The sequence below is a fragment of the Neomonachus schauinslandi genome, chromosome 12 (assembly GCF_002201575.2).
Source record: "Neomonachus schauinslandi chromosome 12, ASM220157v2, whole genome shotgun sequence".
NCBI classification, from domain to species: Eukaryota; Metazoa; Chordata; class Mammalia; order Carnivora; family Phocidae; genus Neomonachus; species Neomonachus schauinslandi.
In genome coordinates, this window is record NC_058414.1 from 35177656 (window position 1) to 35190104 (window position 12449).

Sequence of the window (12449 nt, forward strand, 5' to 3'; positions counted from 1 at the left end):
AAGCAATAATAACAGTGACACTTTGCGGGCTCACTGTGAGCATTAAATGAGAGAATGCGTGTAAAACCCTTAAACACTGGTAGCACCTAGTGAGCACTCAGTAAATTGTAGCTCTTGATCACTGTTACTATGTTCATGAAATATTTTTCTCCTAGCCTCAGTCCTCCTCTAAAACATTCTTTAAAAGAGAGAAGATTTCTGGTATTAGAGATAAATGATTTTAATTATCAACTTTTTAACTTAATGTTAAATTGTTAATGGAAAATCTTCAAACTATAATGTCAGCAGATCATCTTTAATAAATCAGGATCAGGGGTGCCTGGGTGGCTCAGTCATTAAGTGTCTGCCTTTGGCTCAGGTCATGATCCCAGGGTCCTGAGATTGAGCCCCGCATCGGGCTCCCTGCTCAGAGGGAAGCCTGCTTCTCCCTCTCTCACTCCCCCTGCTTATGTTCCCTCTCTCACTGTCTCTCTCTCTCTGTCAAATAAATAAAAATCTTTAAAAAAAATAAATCAGGACAGTAAGCCTAAAGATTTGTTTTTCGGGCTATTGTAATTTTAAAATTCTTTAGTTTTAAGAACTCCGAAAACTAATATATCTTTATTTGTTATTGCTTAAGGAAAAAAAAGAGGAATGGGTGGTAGCACTTGCATTTATGAATAGAACTATATATAGTGCAAACAAAAATGTAAAGAACAATCGTGTTTGAAGTAGTAGTATTAGATATATATATGTATATAGAAATATACATACATATATATACATAAATATATAGAGAGAAATATATATATATATTTTTTTTTTTAAATAAAGGAAGCCAGTTAGCACCCCCTTTTGGAGCCCAATGTAGGACTTGAACTCACAACCCTGAGATCAAGACCTGAGCTGAGATCAAAAGTCGGATGCCTAAATGACAGCCACCCAGGTGCCCCGGTATTAGATATATTTTGATGAGATAAATATGGAGGAGAAATCTCTGAAAGATTAAGTGAACACAGGTTTTCAACAGCACTGAAAGAGAAATTGTTGGCCGAAAGAAAAAGATGGGTGAAGTCTTGTATGACTGACTTGTCTCTGGTTCCACTTGCATTGAAACAGACATCACAGATGGTGGCAGTGGCCGCAGGCCTGGCGCCTCAGTGGTGAGCTCCGCGTCTATGAGCGTGCTGCACACCTCTTCCCTGCGCGACTACACCCCTGCCAGTCGCTCGGAAAACCAGGACTCTCTTCAGGTAGCCTTCCTGGGCAGCCTCGTCGCCCTGTTCATGCTCTTTCTCTGTTTAGCCCGGCTTCCTATTTTTACTTTCATTGTTTTCCTTTTTTCTTCTTTTCATTCTAAAACCTTTGTTTCAGAGATGTAATACCAGAGTTCTCTTAAGGAATTTTTTTCTCTTTAGTGTGGGCAAGGAGAAAATTAAAATAAGACTTGAGTAGATAAAAAAATAATTCTGTATAAACAGAGGTAATATTTATTATCTTTAGCAAAAGAATAGTTGGTAAACCTCGTTGAGTTAAATAATTTTTCCTTTTAAAGTTTAAAGTGATTTTTACTTTCTGTCACCTCAGGCTCTGAGTTCCTTGGATGAAGATGATCCCAATATACTTCTTGCAATACAGTTATCACTGCAAGAATCCGGGCTGGCCATTGATGAGGAAAATAGAGACTTCCTCAATAATGAGGCATCCTTAGGAGCGATAGGCACCTCTTTACCTTCTAGGCTAGACTCGGTCCCCAGGAACACAGATAGCCCTCGGGCTGCGATGAGCAGCTCTGAGCTGTTGGAACTTGGTGACAGCCTCATGAGATTAGGAGGAGAAAGTGACCCATTTTCAACTGACACTCTGAGTTCACACCCTCTCAGTGAGGCAAGAAGTGAATTCTGTCCCTCATCCAGTGACCCTGACTCAGCTGGCCAGGACGCCAACATCAATGACAATCTTCTTGGCAATATCATGGCTTGGTTTCATGACATGAACCCTCAGAGTATTGCCCTGATTCCTCCAGCAGCTACAGAAATCAGTGCAGATTCCCAGCTCCCCTGTGTCAAAGATGAGTCAGAAGGTGTGAGGGATGTGGATCTGGTGCCACCGGAAGAAGATTCAGTGTTTGAAGATGCTGTGGTCAGTGAAGGTAGAAGAACCCAAATAGAAGAAGAAAATCCTTTGGAAGAAAATACTCTGGCTGGGGAGGCAGCATCTCCAGCTGGTAATAGTGGTAATGAGGCAGCCAACAAGGGGGATGGTTCAGATGTTTCAAGTCCAACACCTCAGACCTCAAGTGACTGGCTTGAACAAGTCCATTTAGTGTGAACTGAAGACCTTGGGCTCCAAATGAATCACAGGTACAGATGGTATTCTAGTGGAGTATGCTTTATAGAGACTTGATCCACTCAATTCCAACTCAGTTTTAAACCACTGACGTTAGGGTTGAATACGAAGGAGTTCCTTGAATGGTAGCTTCATTTCTGATTTTAACCTTACAGGGAATTTCTTTTGTATTTAATGGGATAGCTTTTCCCCTTTGTGCTGACAAAAAAAGAAGAGTAAGAGAAACACAAATGGAATGAGTAGGCCAGATTCCACATTCTGAGAAAATGCAGTCCTCTGTTTAGCCTAAGGTTGACAATACTTAAATTGAACATTTAAATTAAAGGCTTACTCCCTAATCCTTGGGTGGTTTTTCCTCTTTTAAAGAAAAAAGTTTTCTTCATTTTAGAAGTTACTTTGAACAGATCTAATAACATTTCGTTCCTCAGTCTGTTTGTGCTCTTCCATCACTTTCTTCCTTTCTGTCTGAGCAGTGTGAATTGAGGTATCCAAGGCTTCTCCTTAGTGCTACATCTACCACAGTGTAGTTTTCATATTCACATGAATCAAAGATTTCTTGTCATGTCTATTACAGTCCACTTGTGCCAAACTGACTCATGCGCTGACTAACGAGGCGGTAGGCGTGCGGTGTCCTGAAGGGCTCCAGAGGAGTCTCGGCCTTCTCAGGAGTTAAAGGTGCCACTTGGTAGCAGTGATATTCCAGAATTGAATGGGCTTTTGTTGCCATGGAGACTGCATTTAAATAAATGTGGCCTGTAGCTTAAGTTAACTAAACCTAATGCTGCTGTTAAAAACAGTTTATTTTAATATTAAAATACAGTTGATTAGCAACAGCGGTGCTGTATTTTAAGAGACACTTTATTGGAAGTGCAATCATAGTTCTTTGTTTTCACACTTTTACAGTGCATTCTAATTACTAATGGGTGCAATTACTTTTAATGGTAAGTGTTTTATAAAATAGAAAAAAAAGTGGAGTTTTCATGAGTTATAGTAAATCCCACAATTATTAAAAAATTCAATAAAACATCCTGCGCAACATGTTACCGTGCCTTTGCCTAACTAAATGGATAGTTGCCAGTTAAATAAGTGAGTAATTCAAATTTCAGTGTCTCTTCTGAAGTAACTATGCTATGAATTGCAAAGACCTCCATAAAACCACCCATGGCCTTGCCTTTACAGTAAATATAACAACTAAATGTTCAGTTTGTTTGCCTAAATAGCAAATGCTGACATGTGTTTGTTCTATTGCACAATACTCATTTGCTGTGTGATTACTGTTTAGTGTTGAAAAAAATCAATTTCCTAGTTATCAGTGTCTTACTGTGAAGAAAATACTGGTCATAGTTGTAATTAAGATACAATGGTACAGTGTGTAATTAAAACTAGAGTAAACTGTTGGAATGGCTGTTTTACTTACATATTATCAAAACTAGCATAACACAAACAAAATAGATATGCAACATTCCATTTAATGTTTTGCCAGATTCTTACCAGAAATCTACAGATACCAAAATTTCAGTACTGAGTGTGTACAGGCAAGTCCTGGGCTAGGTACAAGGTTATATTAGTATTGATATCCATGTGAGTTGTGATTATGGTTTTTGATTAATTTTTTTCTTCTCCAGGAACTGCTTTTGAAATTCTTGTCCTTTGAATTCATATGGCTAGGACATTATATTAGAGTACTTAATATTCCCCAGGTTCCCTTGGAATAAACTGTATGTGAATTGCTCCTATGCCATGGATATCAAAGATCCACATTAGCTTTTATTTCCCCAATTATCAGAAATGTCGATATCAATCCCCATTAAATTAGTTGGGGAAAATATTAACTTTGTCTACAGTGTATTACTGTATATTAAACTGAAACAGTCCATTAAAGGATTTTTTTACAAATTTATTTTGGATTAAAAATAGCGACACCAATCAGTTTTTAGACCAAGTTGTAATTTTTCAATAGAAAGAGTCTTTGTATCACATTGAGCATCTAGCAAAGCTGCAATAAGGTGAGGAAGAGTGGTCCGTGTGAAGACAGTGTATGTGATGGGTTCCGGCTCCTTGCACCTTGTGCAGTCCCCTTTGTTTCTGTGCTTTTATCTCCTGAGCATGAAAAATGATCATTATTCAATTTGTATTTCCTTGGTACATATTTTAAAAACAACACAGTCATTGACTTTACAATTCAGAAATAAAGTTTGGCAAAGCCTATTTTGTAAACAAGTTAATTTTATAATGTAAAAAAAAAAAAATTACTCTAACCTTGACTTGTTATTTGCACTTTCATAGTCTATACTTGATACATTCCCACTTTATATACAGTAGGATTCTACAAACGTGTAGATGTCTGGCCAAATGAATGCTGTTAATAATATGTAAAATTCTTTGATTAAACATTTATTACTTAAACTACTTCACTTTTGTCTCATTACATTATAGACTTTGTTTTAACCAAGTCAGGAAGCTGATTTTCTTCAAATTAAATTCCCTCCAATATAATGGGATTAATTTGGTTCTGACATGTAATTGATTAGTGCCTAATATTTTTTTTACACTAGCCCACTTCCTGAGTATTTTATACCCCAAAGATAAACTCCAAAACACTGCATGACAATGTGTTAAAACATTGTGACTTCATTGCTCCTTTTATTTGCATCACTGTAGCTTTCAGGAGAAAAGTGTTATGATTTTTACTTGAAATCTCCAATAGAAACACACAGAAAAAGATAGAATTTTAAGGTATTTTGTAAAATTGCTTAGGACAGGAAACATTTTGTATGCCGTATGAATAGAAACACCATCATTTTATTATTCTGTCCCTTCTCAGTTACTGAAACAGCCTTTGCATCTGAAGTTCCAGTTTCGTGGAGTCTGCCGGTGAGAACCACTTAGTCATGTCATTGTATTTATGCTTTTCATTGTGTGGATCTGAAGCTTAACCACTAATGTCCATCTGCTGAATTATTCTTCAGATGTTGTTTACTGCAGCCACTGATCTCATTTTTGTTCTTTTAGTCCTCAAATATTGTTGTTTACCTGTCATGAATTAAAACCTGAGACTTACCGAAGTTTGCTTGTAATCTTAAAACAGTTATAGTGAGTGTGTCTCTGAAGAGTAAAATCTTGGAATCTAAGTAACAAATTTGGGGAGTTTTTTTAAGGCTGAAATAAAAACTCCATAGGAAAAAAAATTGTCATGTGCTCTGCACTGGGGCTGAGTGGTATTATCTCAGCATTGGGCCATCGGGATAATCACTGGGTCTTCTCCTTAGCAACAGTATGTTACTGCCTTGTCAGCCATCACCCTCTCACCACAGTAGTATAATTCTTTCTAGAAAAATAGAAGCGGCTCTTTCTAGACTATTGAGTGGCCATCCTTATTTGAGGAACGGCAGTCATCATAGTTCTTAAAGAAAGATGGGCCAGAAAAGTTTTCTTTAGCTCTCTGTTCCACTTAAGACTGACAGATGGCTGACAAAATGTGAGTGGTGGGCAAATTTTGAAGGACTTATCCTTCTTCAGTCTTTGAAACTATAGTTTGAAGATATTCTAGATTGGGATGTATATCATTTTGTACTATTGCACAAGGCATCAGTTTACAGAGTGAGGGATACATACATGAAAGGACAAACAGAACACAATATAGGAAAGGCTAATTGTCAGACAAGACAGTCCAGTTTTCTTGCACCTCTTCTGCGCCCACACACTTTGCTGGGTGTCCCAAGACTGCAAGGCCTGACAACAGTTTTACCTGGGTATTTCTCAGGGTTTATGCAGTTAGTAACCTTGAGGACAGGGAGCAGGTATGCTGTAAAAGCAGTGGATTCCTCACCCTCAGTGTTCCTCAGCTGCATGCTTGGCATCCATCCGGGCCCATTGCATTGCCCCTGTGGAACTAGGGACAAGGGGAACTGCCACAAACATGCCGATGTTCATTCTGCAGGCTGTGTCTGAATGCGAAATAAAATCCTTGGCCTCTGACCCAAGAGTCTTGTGTCTTCTGTCAGCATCCATGATACCGTGACAGGCCAGCTTACTTACTGGTTCTTACTGATAGGGTAAAAATCAAATCCCAGACCTGACAGTTTTGGCAATGGGGATGGAATGCTGACAGAGACATGATTTTTCCGGAAGAGGAACCATGGGTCAGATTTGGGAATACGAGACTCCCTGGAATCTATCTGGTAGTGAATGCTTTCCTCCAAATGATAGATGAGGGGTTAGGGGGAGAGTAAGGGTTCCCACTGTCCTACTTATTACTGAACAGAAGTTGAGCTAATATTTAAAGGCTTAGCCAGAAAAGCTAAGATTGAAACAAGCTGCCCAAATGGTGCCTTGATGGTTGGTGACTTCTGCAGGCAGGCAGGCAGAGGAAGGAATATTTTCATGACAAGGGATCAGCAATTCCTGTGACTATGCGAAACGCAGATATAGTTCCTGAATCAAGGAGTCCCCAAACATAAAATAAATGGTATCAGCGATAAGAACCTTGCTTTTTGATTGAGAGCTTTGGGTGGCCCAAAAACTTTAGAAGTTGATTTGGTTGGGCTGCAAGCAATCGTGGCACTGTTCCCATGCAAAAGTGCATGCAGGACAGGTGGCCCTCACAGCTGGCAATGATGACAAGGTGCTAAGTGCTGGTGACAGTGGTGCCAAAGACTGCTGGGTGGGTGTGGAGAAGAAAGAAGCCCCTGAGCCCTGGTTCTTTCTGGATGCTGACGGGCATCAGCACTGCCATGGCAGAAGTAGTTGGGGCCCTGACTCTGGAGAAAGGGGCTAAAGGAGAAAAAAGCCAACAGTTAAGTTCTCTCTCCACAGGCTAGCCTCCCCCACCTCCTCAGCTTTCCCACCCTCTTGGTTGGGGGATAGCAGGATCTGGCACCCATATGCCGCCTGCTGTAGCTCCTGACTCACACATTTTATACTCCTCAGTTGGGAAAGGCATTTGGACGAGCTCCGCAGCAGAGAAGGCAGGCTTCCCTTGTGAGTGAGGCCCTTTGGGTGATTCAGTGTAATGTCACAACTTCCAAAACCGAATGTCTATTGGAACTGATGTGTTATGTGCCCAGAAGTACCTATCTCATAATTTTCATGGGGTTTCTCCCATTCAAAGACTGCCATATGTAGAGAAGTGACAGGGACATATAAATCACTCCCCAGTTAGCCTCCTTGTCCTCCCCTCTCCAGTGGTCCGGCAGAAACAATAAAGAACCCAGGAAGAGGGGCGCCTGGGTGGCTCAGTCGTTAAGCGTCTGCCTTCGGCTCAGGTCATGATCCCAGCGTCCTGGGATCGAGCCCCGCATCGGGCTCCCTGCTCCGCGGGAGGCCTGCTTCTCCCTCTCCCACTCCCCCTTGCTTGTGTTCCCTCTCTCGCTGTGTCTCTGTCAATTAAATAAATAAAATCTTCCAAAAAAAAATTAAAAAAAAAAAAAGAACCCAGGAGGAGAAAGGGAATGCACTCCTTTGGTTAAAGTACTTAGGCCATTTCCCAGCACAACATTGCCACCTGTCTGATGCAGCCACCAAGTACACCCATTTTGGGGAAATTCCACTATTAACCAGCTCCTAGGCTTTTGTTTGAAACTGAATGCCTGACCCATGGAGGCCTTGTGACTCACTGGTATGACATCTCCAATTTGGAGTGAGTCAACCGTACTTAGAATCTAATTAACCTGGGCCCAGCAGGCCTTGCAAGTCAAATAGAAACAATGTTAGAAGAGGTATATTTGAGAGCGCGGCTAACCTGACTATAGCATAAATATCTCAATTTTACATGAAAAAAATTAGTAGCTACCCCTTCAGGAGATATTTTGAGCCCAACTTCACTGCCTGAAGCAAAGTCACTGGCTTAGTGGGGGGGGGGGGGGTCTCAGTTCATAGAATGCCTGTACTTGGTTCAATTGCTTGTCAGCAATTTCTACCAAGTCCCAGCAAAATTTTTTTTTAATTTTTTATTGTTATGTTAATCACCATACATTACATCATTAGTTCCAGCAAAATTTTCTTAAAAACTATAGATAACACAATTCTAAAATTTATCTGGAAAGGCAAAGGAACTAAAATAGCTAAAAAGCTAAAACCTACTTTGAAAAGGAAAAATTAAGTGGAAGGAATCATTCTCAATTTCAAGACTTCAGTAGTCAAGACTGTGATACTGGTGGAAGGGTAGACACATAGATCTATAGGAGATGGAGAATCAAAAACAACCCCACACTGGGCGCCTGGGTGGCTCAGTTGGTTAAGCGACTGCCTTCAGCTCAGGTCATGATCCCAGGGTCCTGGGATCGAGCCCCACATCAGGATCCCTGCTCCGCGGGAAGCCTGCTTCTCCCTCTCCCACTCCCCCTGCTTGTGTTCCCTCTCTCGCTGTGTCTCTCTCTGTCAAATAAATAAATAAAATCTTAAAAAAAAAAAAAACCCACACAGATACCATCAACTGACTTTGACAAAGGTACCAAAACAATAAATAGAGGAAGGATAGTTTTTTCAATAAATGGTGCTGGAATAATTGGTTTTAAAACGGACAAAATTATGAACATCTACCTAAAGCTCACACTTCACATAAAATTTAAAATGGATCACAAATTTAAATGTAAATATAAAACTTTCAGGAAAAAAATAGTAGAAAATCTTCATGATCCAGATTAAGCAAAATATTCTCCCACTTGATACCAAAAGCATGATCCATAAAAGAAAACATTGATAAACTGGACTTCATCAAAATTTAGCACTTTGCAAGACATCCTTGTGAAGGTGAAAAGCTGCAGACTGAGAGAAGATTTGTAGACCACGTATCTAGAATATATAAAGAACTCTCAAAACTCAACAGTAAAAAGATAATCCAGTATAAAACGGACAAAAGACATGAAGAAACATTTTGCCAAAGAAGATACGTGGCTACCAAATGAGCACATGAAAAATTCAACACATCCACCAGGAAATATACATTCAACAACATCCACCAGGAAATATAAAATCACAGTAAGACACAGTATGTGCCTGTACAACTGGCTAAAATAAACAGTATCAACACCAAATGCTGGCAAGCATGCAGAGAAACTGGATCGCCCGAGCACCACTGGTGGGAACATGATGGCACAGCCACCCTGGAAAATAGTTGGGTAGTTTCTTTAAGAACCAAGCGTCCACTTCCATAGGTCCCAGCACTTGCACTCCTGGAAGGAAAGTGAAAAACATGTCCACAGAAAAACCTGTGCATAGTTATTCATAGCAGCTTTATTTGTAGAAACCAAAAACCAGAATCCACCAAAATGTCCTCTAGTAGAGGAATGGCTAACCGTGGTCTCTCCATGCAGTGGAATGCTACTCAGCAGTGAAAGGGAATGAACAACTGACACGACGTGCAACAACTGGGATGGATCTCAAAGGCATTGTGCTGAGTGAAGAAAGCCAGTTTCAAAATGTCACCTACCATATGATTCCATATATGTAACATTTTTTGAACTGACAAGAGAGATGCAAACAAATGAGTGGTTATCAGGGGTTAAGGATGGTGGGGGGCAGGGAGGGGTGTGTGGCTATAAAGGGGTTGCACAAGGGACATCTTTGTGGTGATGGAATGGTCTGTCTTGGTTATGCTGTCTACATGAATCTACACGTGTGGCAAAATCACGTAGAACTACACATACATACTGTACTAATGTCAGTTTCCTGGTTCTGATATCGTACCTTATGTAAGAACCATTGGGGGAAACTGGGTAAAGAGTACACGGGGCCTCTCTACATTTTCTTTGTAATTTCCTGTGAATCTGTAATTATTTCAAAATAAAAAGTTAAAAAGAAAGATAGGCCAAATTTGGCATGCGGGCTATGGTTTGCTGACTGCATCTTTAGAGCAAAAATCAGATAAATAAAAGGTTATCTTAGTGCATTATGAGCTGCAACTTGGGAACCATCGATGAGATCTTCAGCAGTGGCTTTGTTTCAAAGACTGTGATTAAGTAAATATACTGAAACTGCCAACATTTGTTCTTGATGGTAGTGTCAAGTATATGCCATGGACATTTTGGCCATTGATGTTCCTTTGAGCCTCTGAGTGCCAGGGGGCATACTGATTTTAAAAAGAACAAGGCTAACTGTGAAATAATAGCCTTTAACATGAGTAGTTTCACCAAGGCCCTTTTGTATTAGATAGATACGTGTGCTCATCGAACCTCATCTAGAGCTAGAGGAGGGAATACCCGTTTGGGATAATATAAGAACAGAAGTTAAAAGTAAATGATAGATTGCCCCACATTTGTGGGCATTATAGAAAGTATAACCTGAATTCTATGGATTCTCCTGTTTCTTTTCCTGTAAGCTTCCACTACCCTGTTGTGGACATCCAAAGTTGATGTACAAAGGTCCTGCGTATCACTGGATTTGAGGTCACTCCTGACAGATTTCCAAACTGGGGACTCTTCTCAAAAGATAAATTTCTTGGGGCGCCTGGGTGGCTCAGTCGTTGAGCGTCTGCCTTCGGCTCAGGTCATGATCCCAGGGTCCTGGGATCTAGCCCCACATCGGACTCCTTGCTCAGTGGGGAGCCCTACTTCTCCCTCTACTGCTCCCTCTGCTTGTGCTCTCTCTGCATTTATACAAATCTTAAGGTTTTATTTATTTATTTGACAGAAACACGCGAGAGAGGGAACACAAGCAGGGGGAGCGGGAGAGGGAGAAGCAGGCTCACTGCCAAGCAGGGAGCCCGACGCGGGGCTCGATCCCAGGACCCTGGGATCATGACCTGAGCCGAAGGCAGATGCTTAACCTACTGAGCACATCCAGATGCCCCTCAAAAGACAAATTTCTAATATTGGGAATAAATTAATCTCATCAGATAGACTGATGCCAAGAGGTGTGGCTTAGAGTCCTTACTAAATGCAGAAGTAAAAAGATTGCCATGGATGTATTAGAATTTCTTTTAATCAAGTCACCGCTATGTAACGGCAGATACAGTAGACCCTAAATAGGCTGTGTGTGGTTGAGAACATTACCGAAACAATGGAAATGCCTGATGTGGTGCTGGGACAGCAGAAACTTAAGAATGAAATCAGCCAGCATGTCCCTGTTATATACAGGAAGGTTTTCTTGATGCCAGGAGAGTATGCAAAACCTCAAGCTTCCCAGATGAATTTTCTTTTATGGAATTAATTCACCAGGACTCTGGTAGCAAAGCCTTTGGCAGGTACACACATGGCAATGTTTGTTAATGTATCCAGACCCAGGAGCTTTAGAGGGTCCTCCCAGATTTTAAAGTCCCTTTCTCTTCTAGTTGCTCATATTTCAGAGGTTACGCCCATCTTCAGGACTTTGCCAGTAAGTAATCAGAGATTATAAACCCAATAAGAAACTCTACTATGGAGGTAGGGGCTAATCTGAAATAACAGGTTACCAAAATTCAAATATCTTACTTGAGATCTGTAAATTCAGTTAAATCTAGAAATGAAGCTTTATGGTAAATCATTCCAGAGACGAGAAGAGACCATCTAATTTCCCGCATCCTACCCCTGCACAATTCATTCATGCTGGGAACAGCCCCTTCTCGTTAGCATGCCAGATACTGAAGGGGTTCAGACTCAAAAGGCTTCCCTGGGAGCAAATAGATTGCTTGAGATAGAATTTATGTAATTACAGTATTATTATAAAGTATTATAATGATTCCTATAGAGTCAATTCTGTAGAACTTGAAACCAAAAATTTCCTACACTTGCCAGGTGCTATATTTGTAAGAGAAAATATATAGAAGCATTCCCTGCATGTATATATTATACATAGCAGAAATTTCAAAAATTCAACTATGCGTATCTGGTAGTTAACAAAAATGTAACTTCCCAAAGCAATTTATGATAGCTTTTATACTTCAACAATATTACTTCAAACACGCTGTGCTTGTCAATTCATCCATTAGGATCTTAACATTTTAATCATGTAAATGATGGGTTGGCAAACCTTTTCTGTAAAAACCCAGCTGGTAAATATTTTAGACTTTGCAGGCCACACAGTCTCTGTGGCTACTATTCCATTCAGCTGTTGTAGCACAAAAGCATTCATAGACAATAAGTAAATAATGGCTGTGGCAGTGTTCTAACATAAAAACAGACTAGATTTGGTTCAGGGGCCTTAGT

At 40.3% G+C, this 12449-nt stretch overlaps 1 protein-coding gene across 2 annotated transcripts in view; it reads left to right on the top strand.

Annotated features, from left to right (window-relative positions):
• The window catches only part of ANKIB1 (ankyrin repeat and IBR domain containing 1), a 146982-nt gene extending 142245 nt beyond the window's left edge, over positions 1 to 4737 (top strand). For both annotated transcript variants that reach the window (XM_021689593.2, XM_021689594.2), the window contains 2 exons: positions 1099 to 1232; positions 1567 to 4737. In XM_021689593.2, the coding sequence (XP_021545268.1) occupies positions 1099 to 1232; positions 1567 to 2310 (878 nt within the window). In that variant the 3' untranslated portion in view covers positions 2311 to 4737. The remainder of the gene's footprint in view (positions 1 to 1098; positions 1233 to 1566) is intronic.
• Positions 4738 to 12449: the final 7712 nt, after the last annotated feature.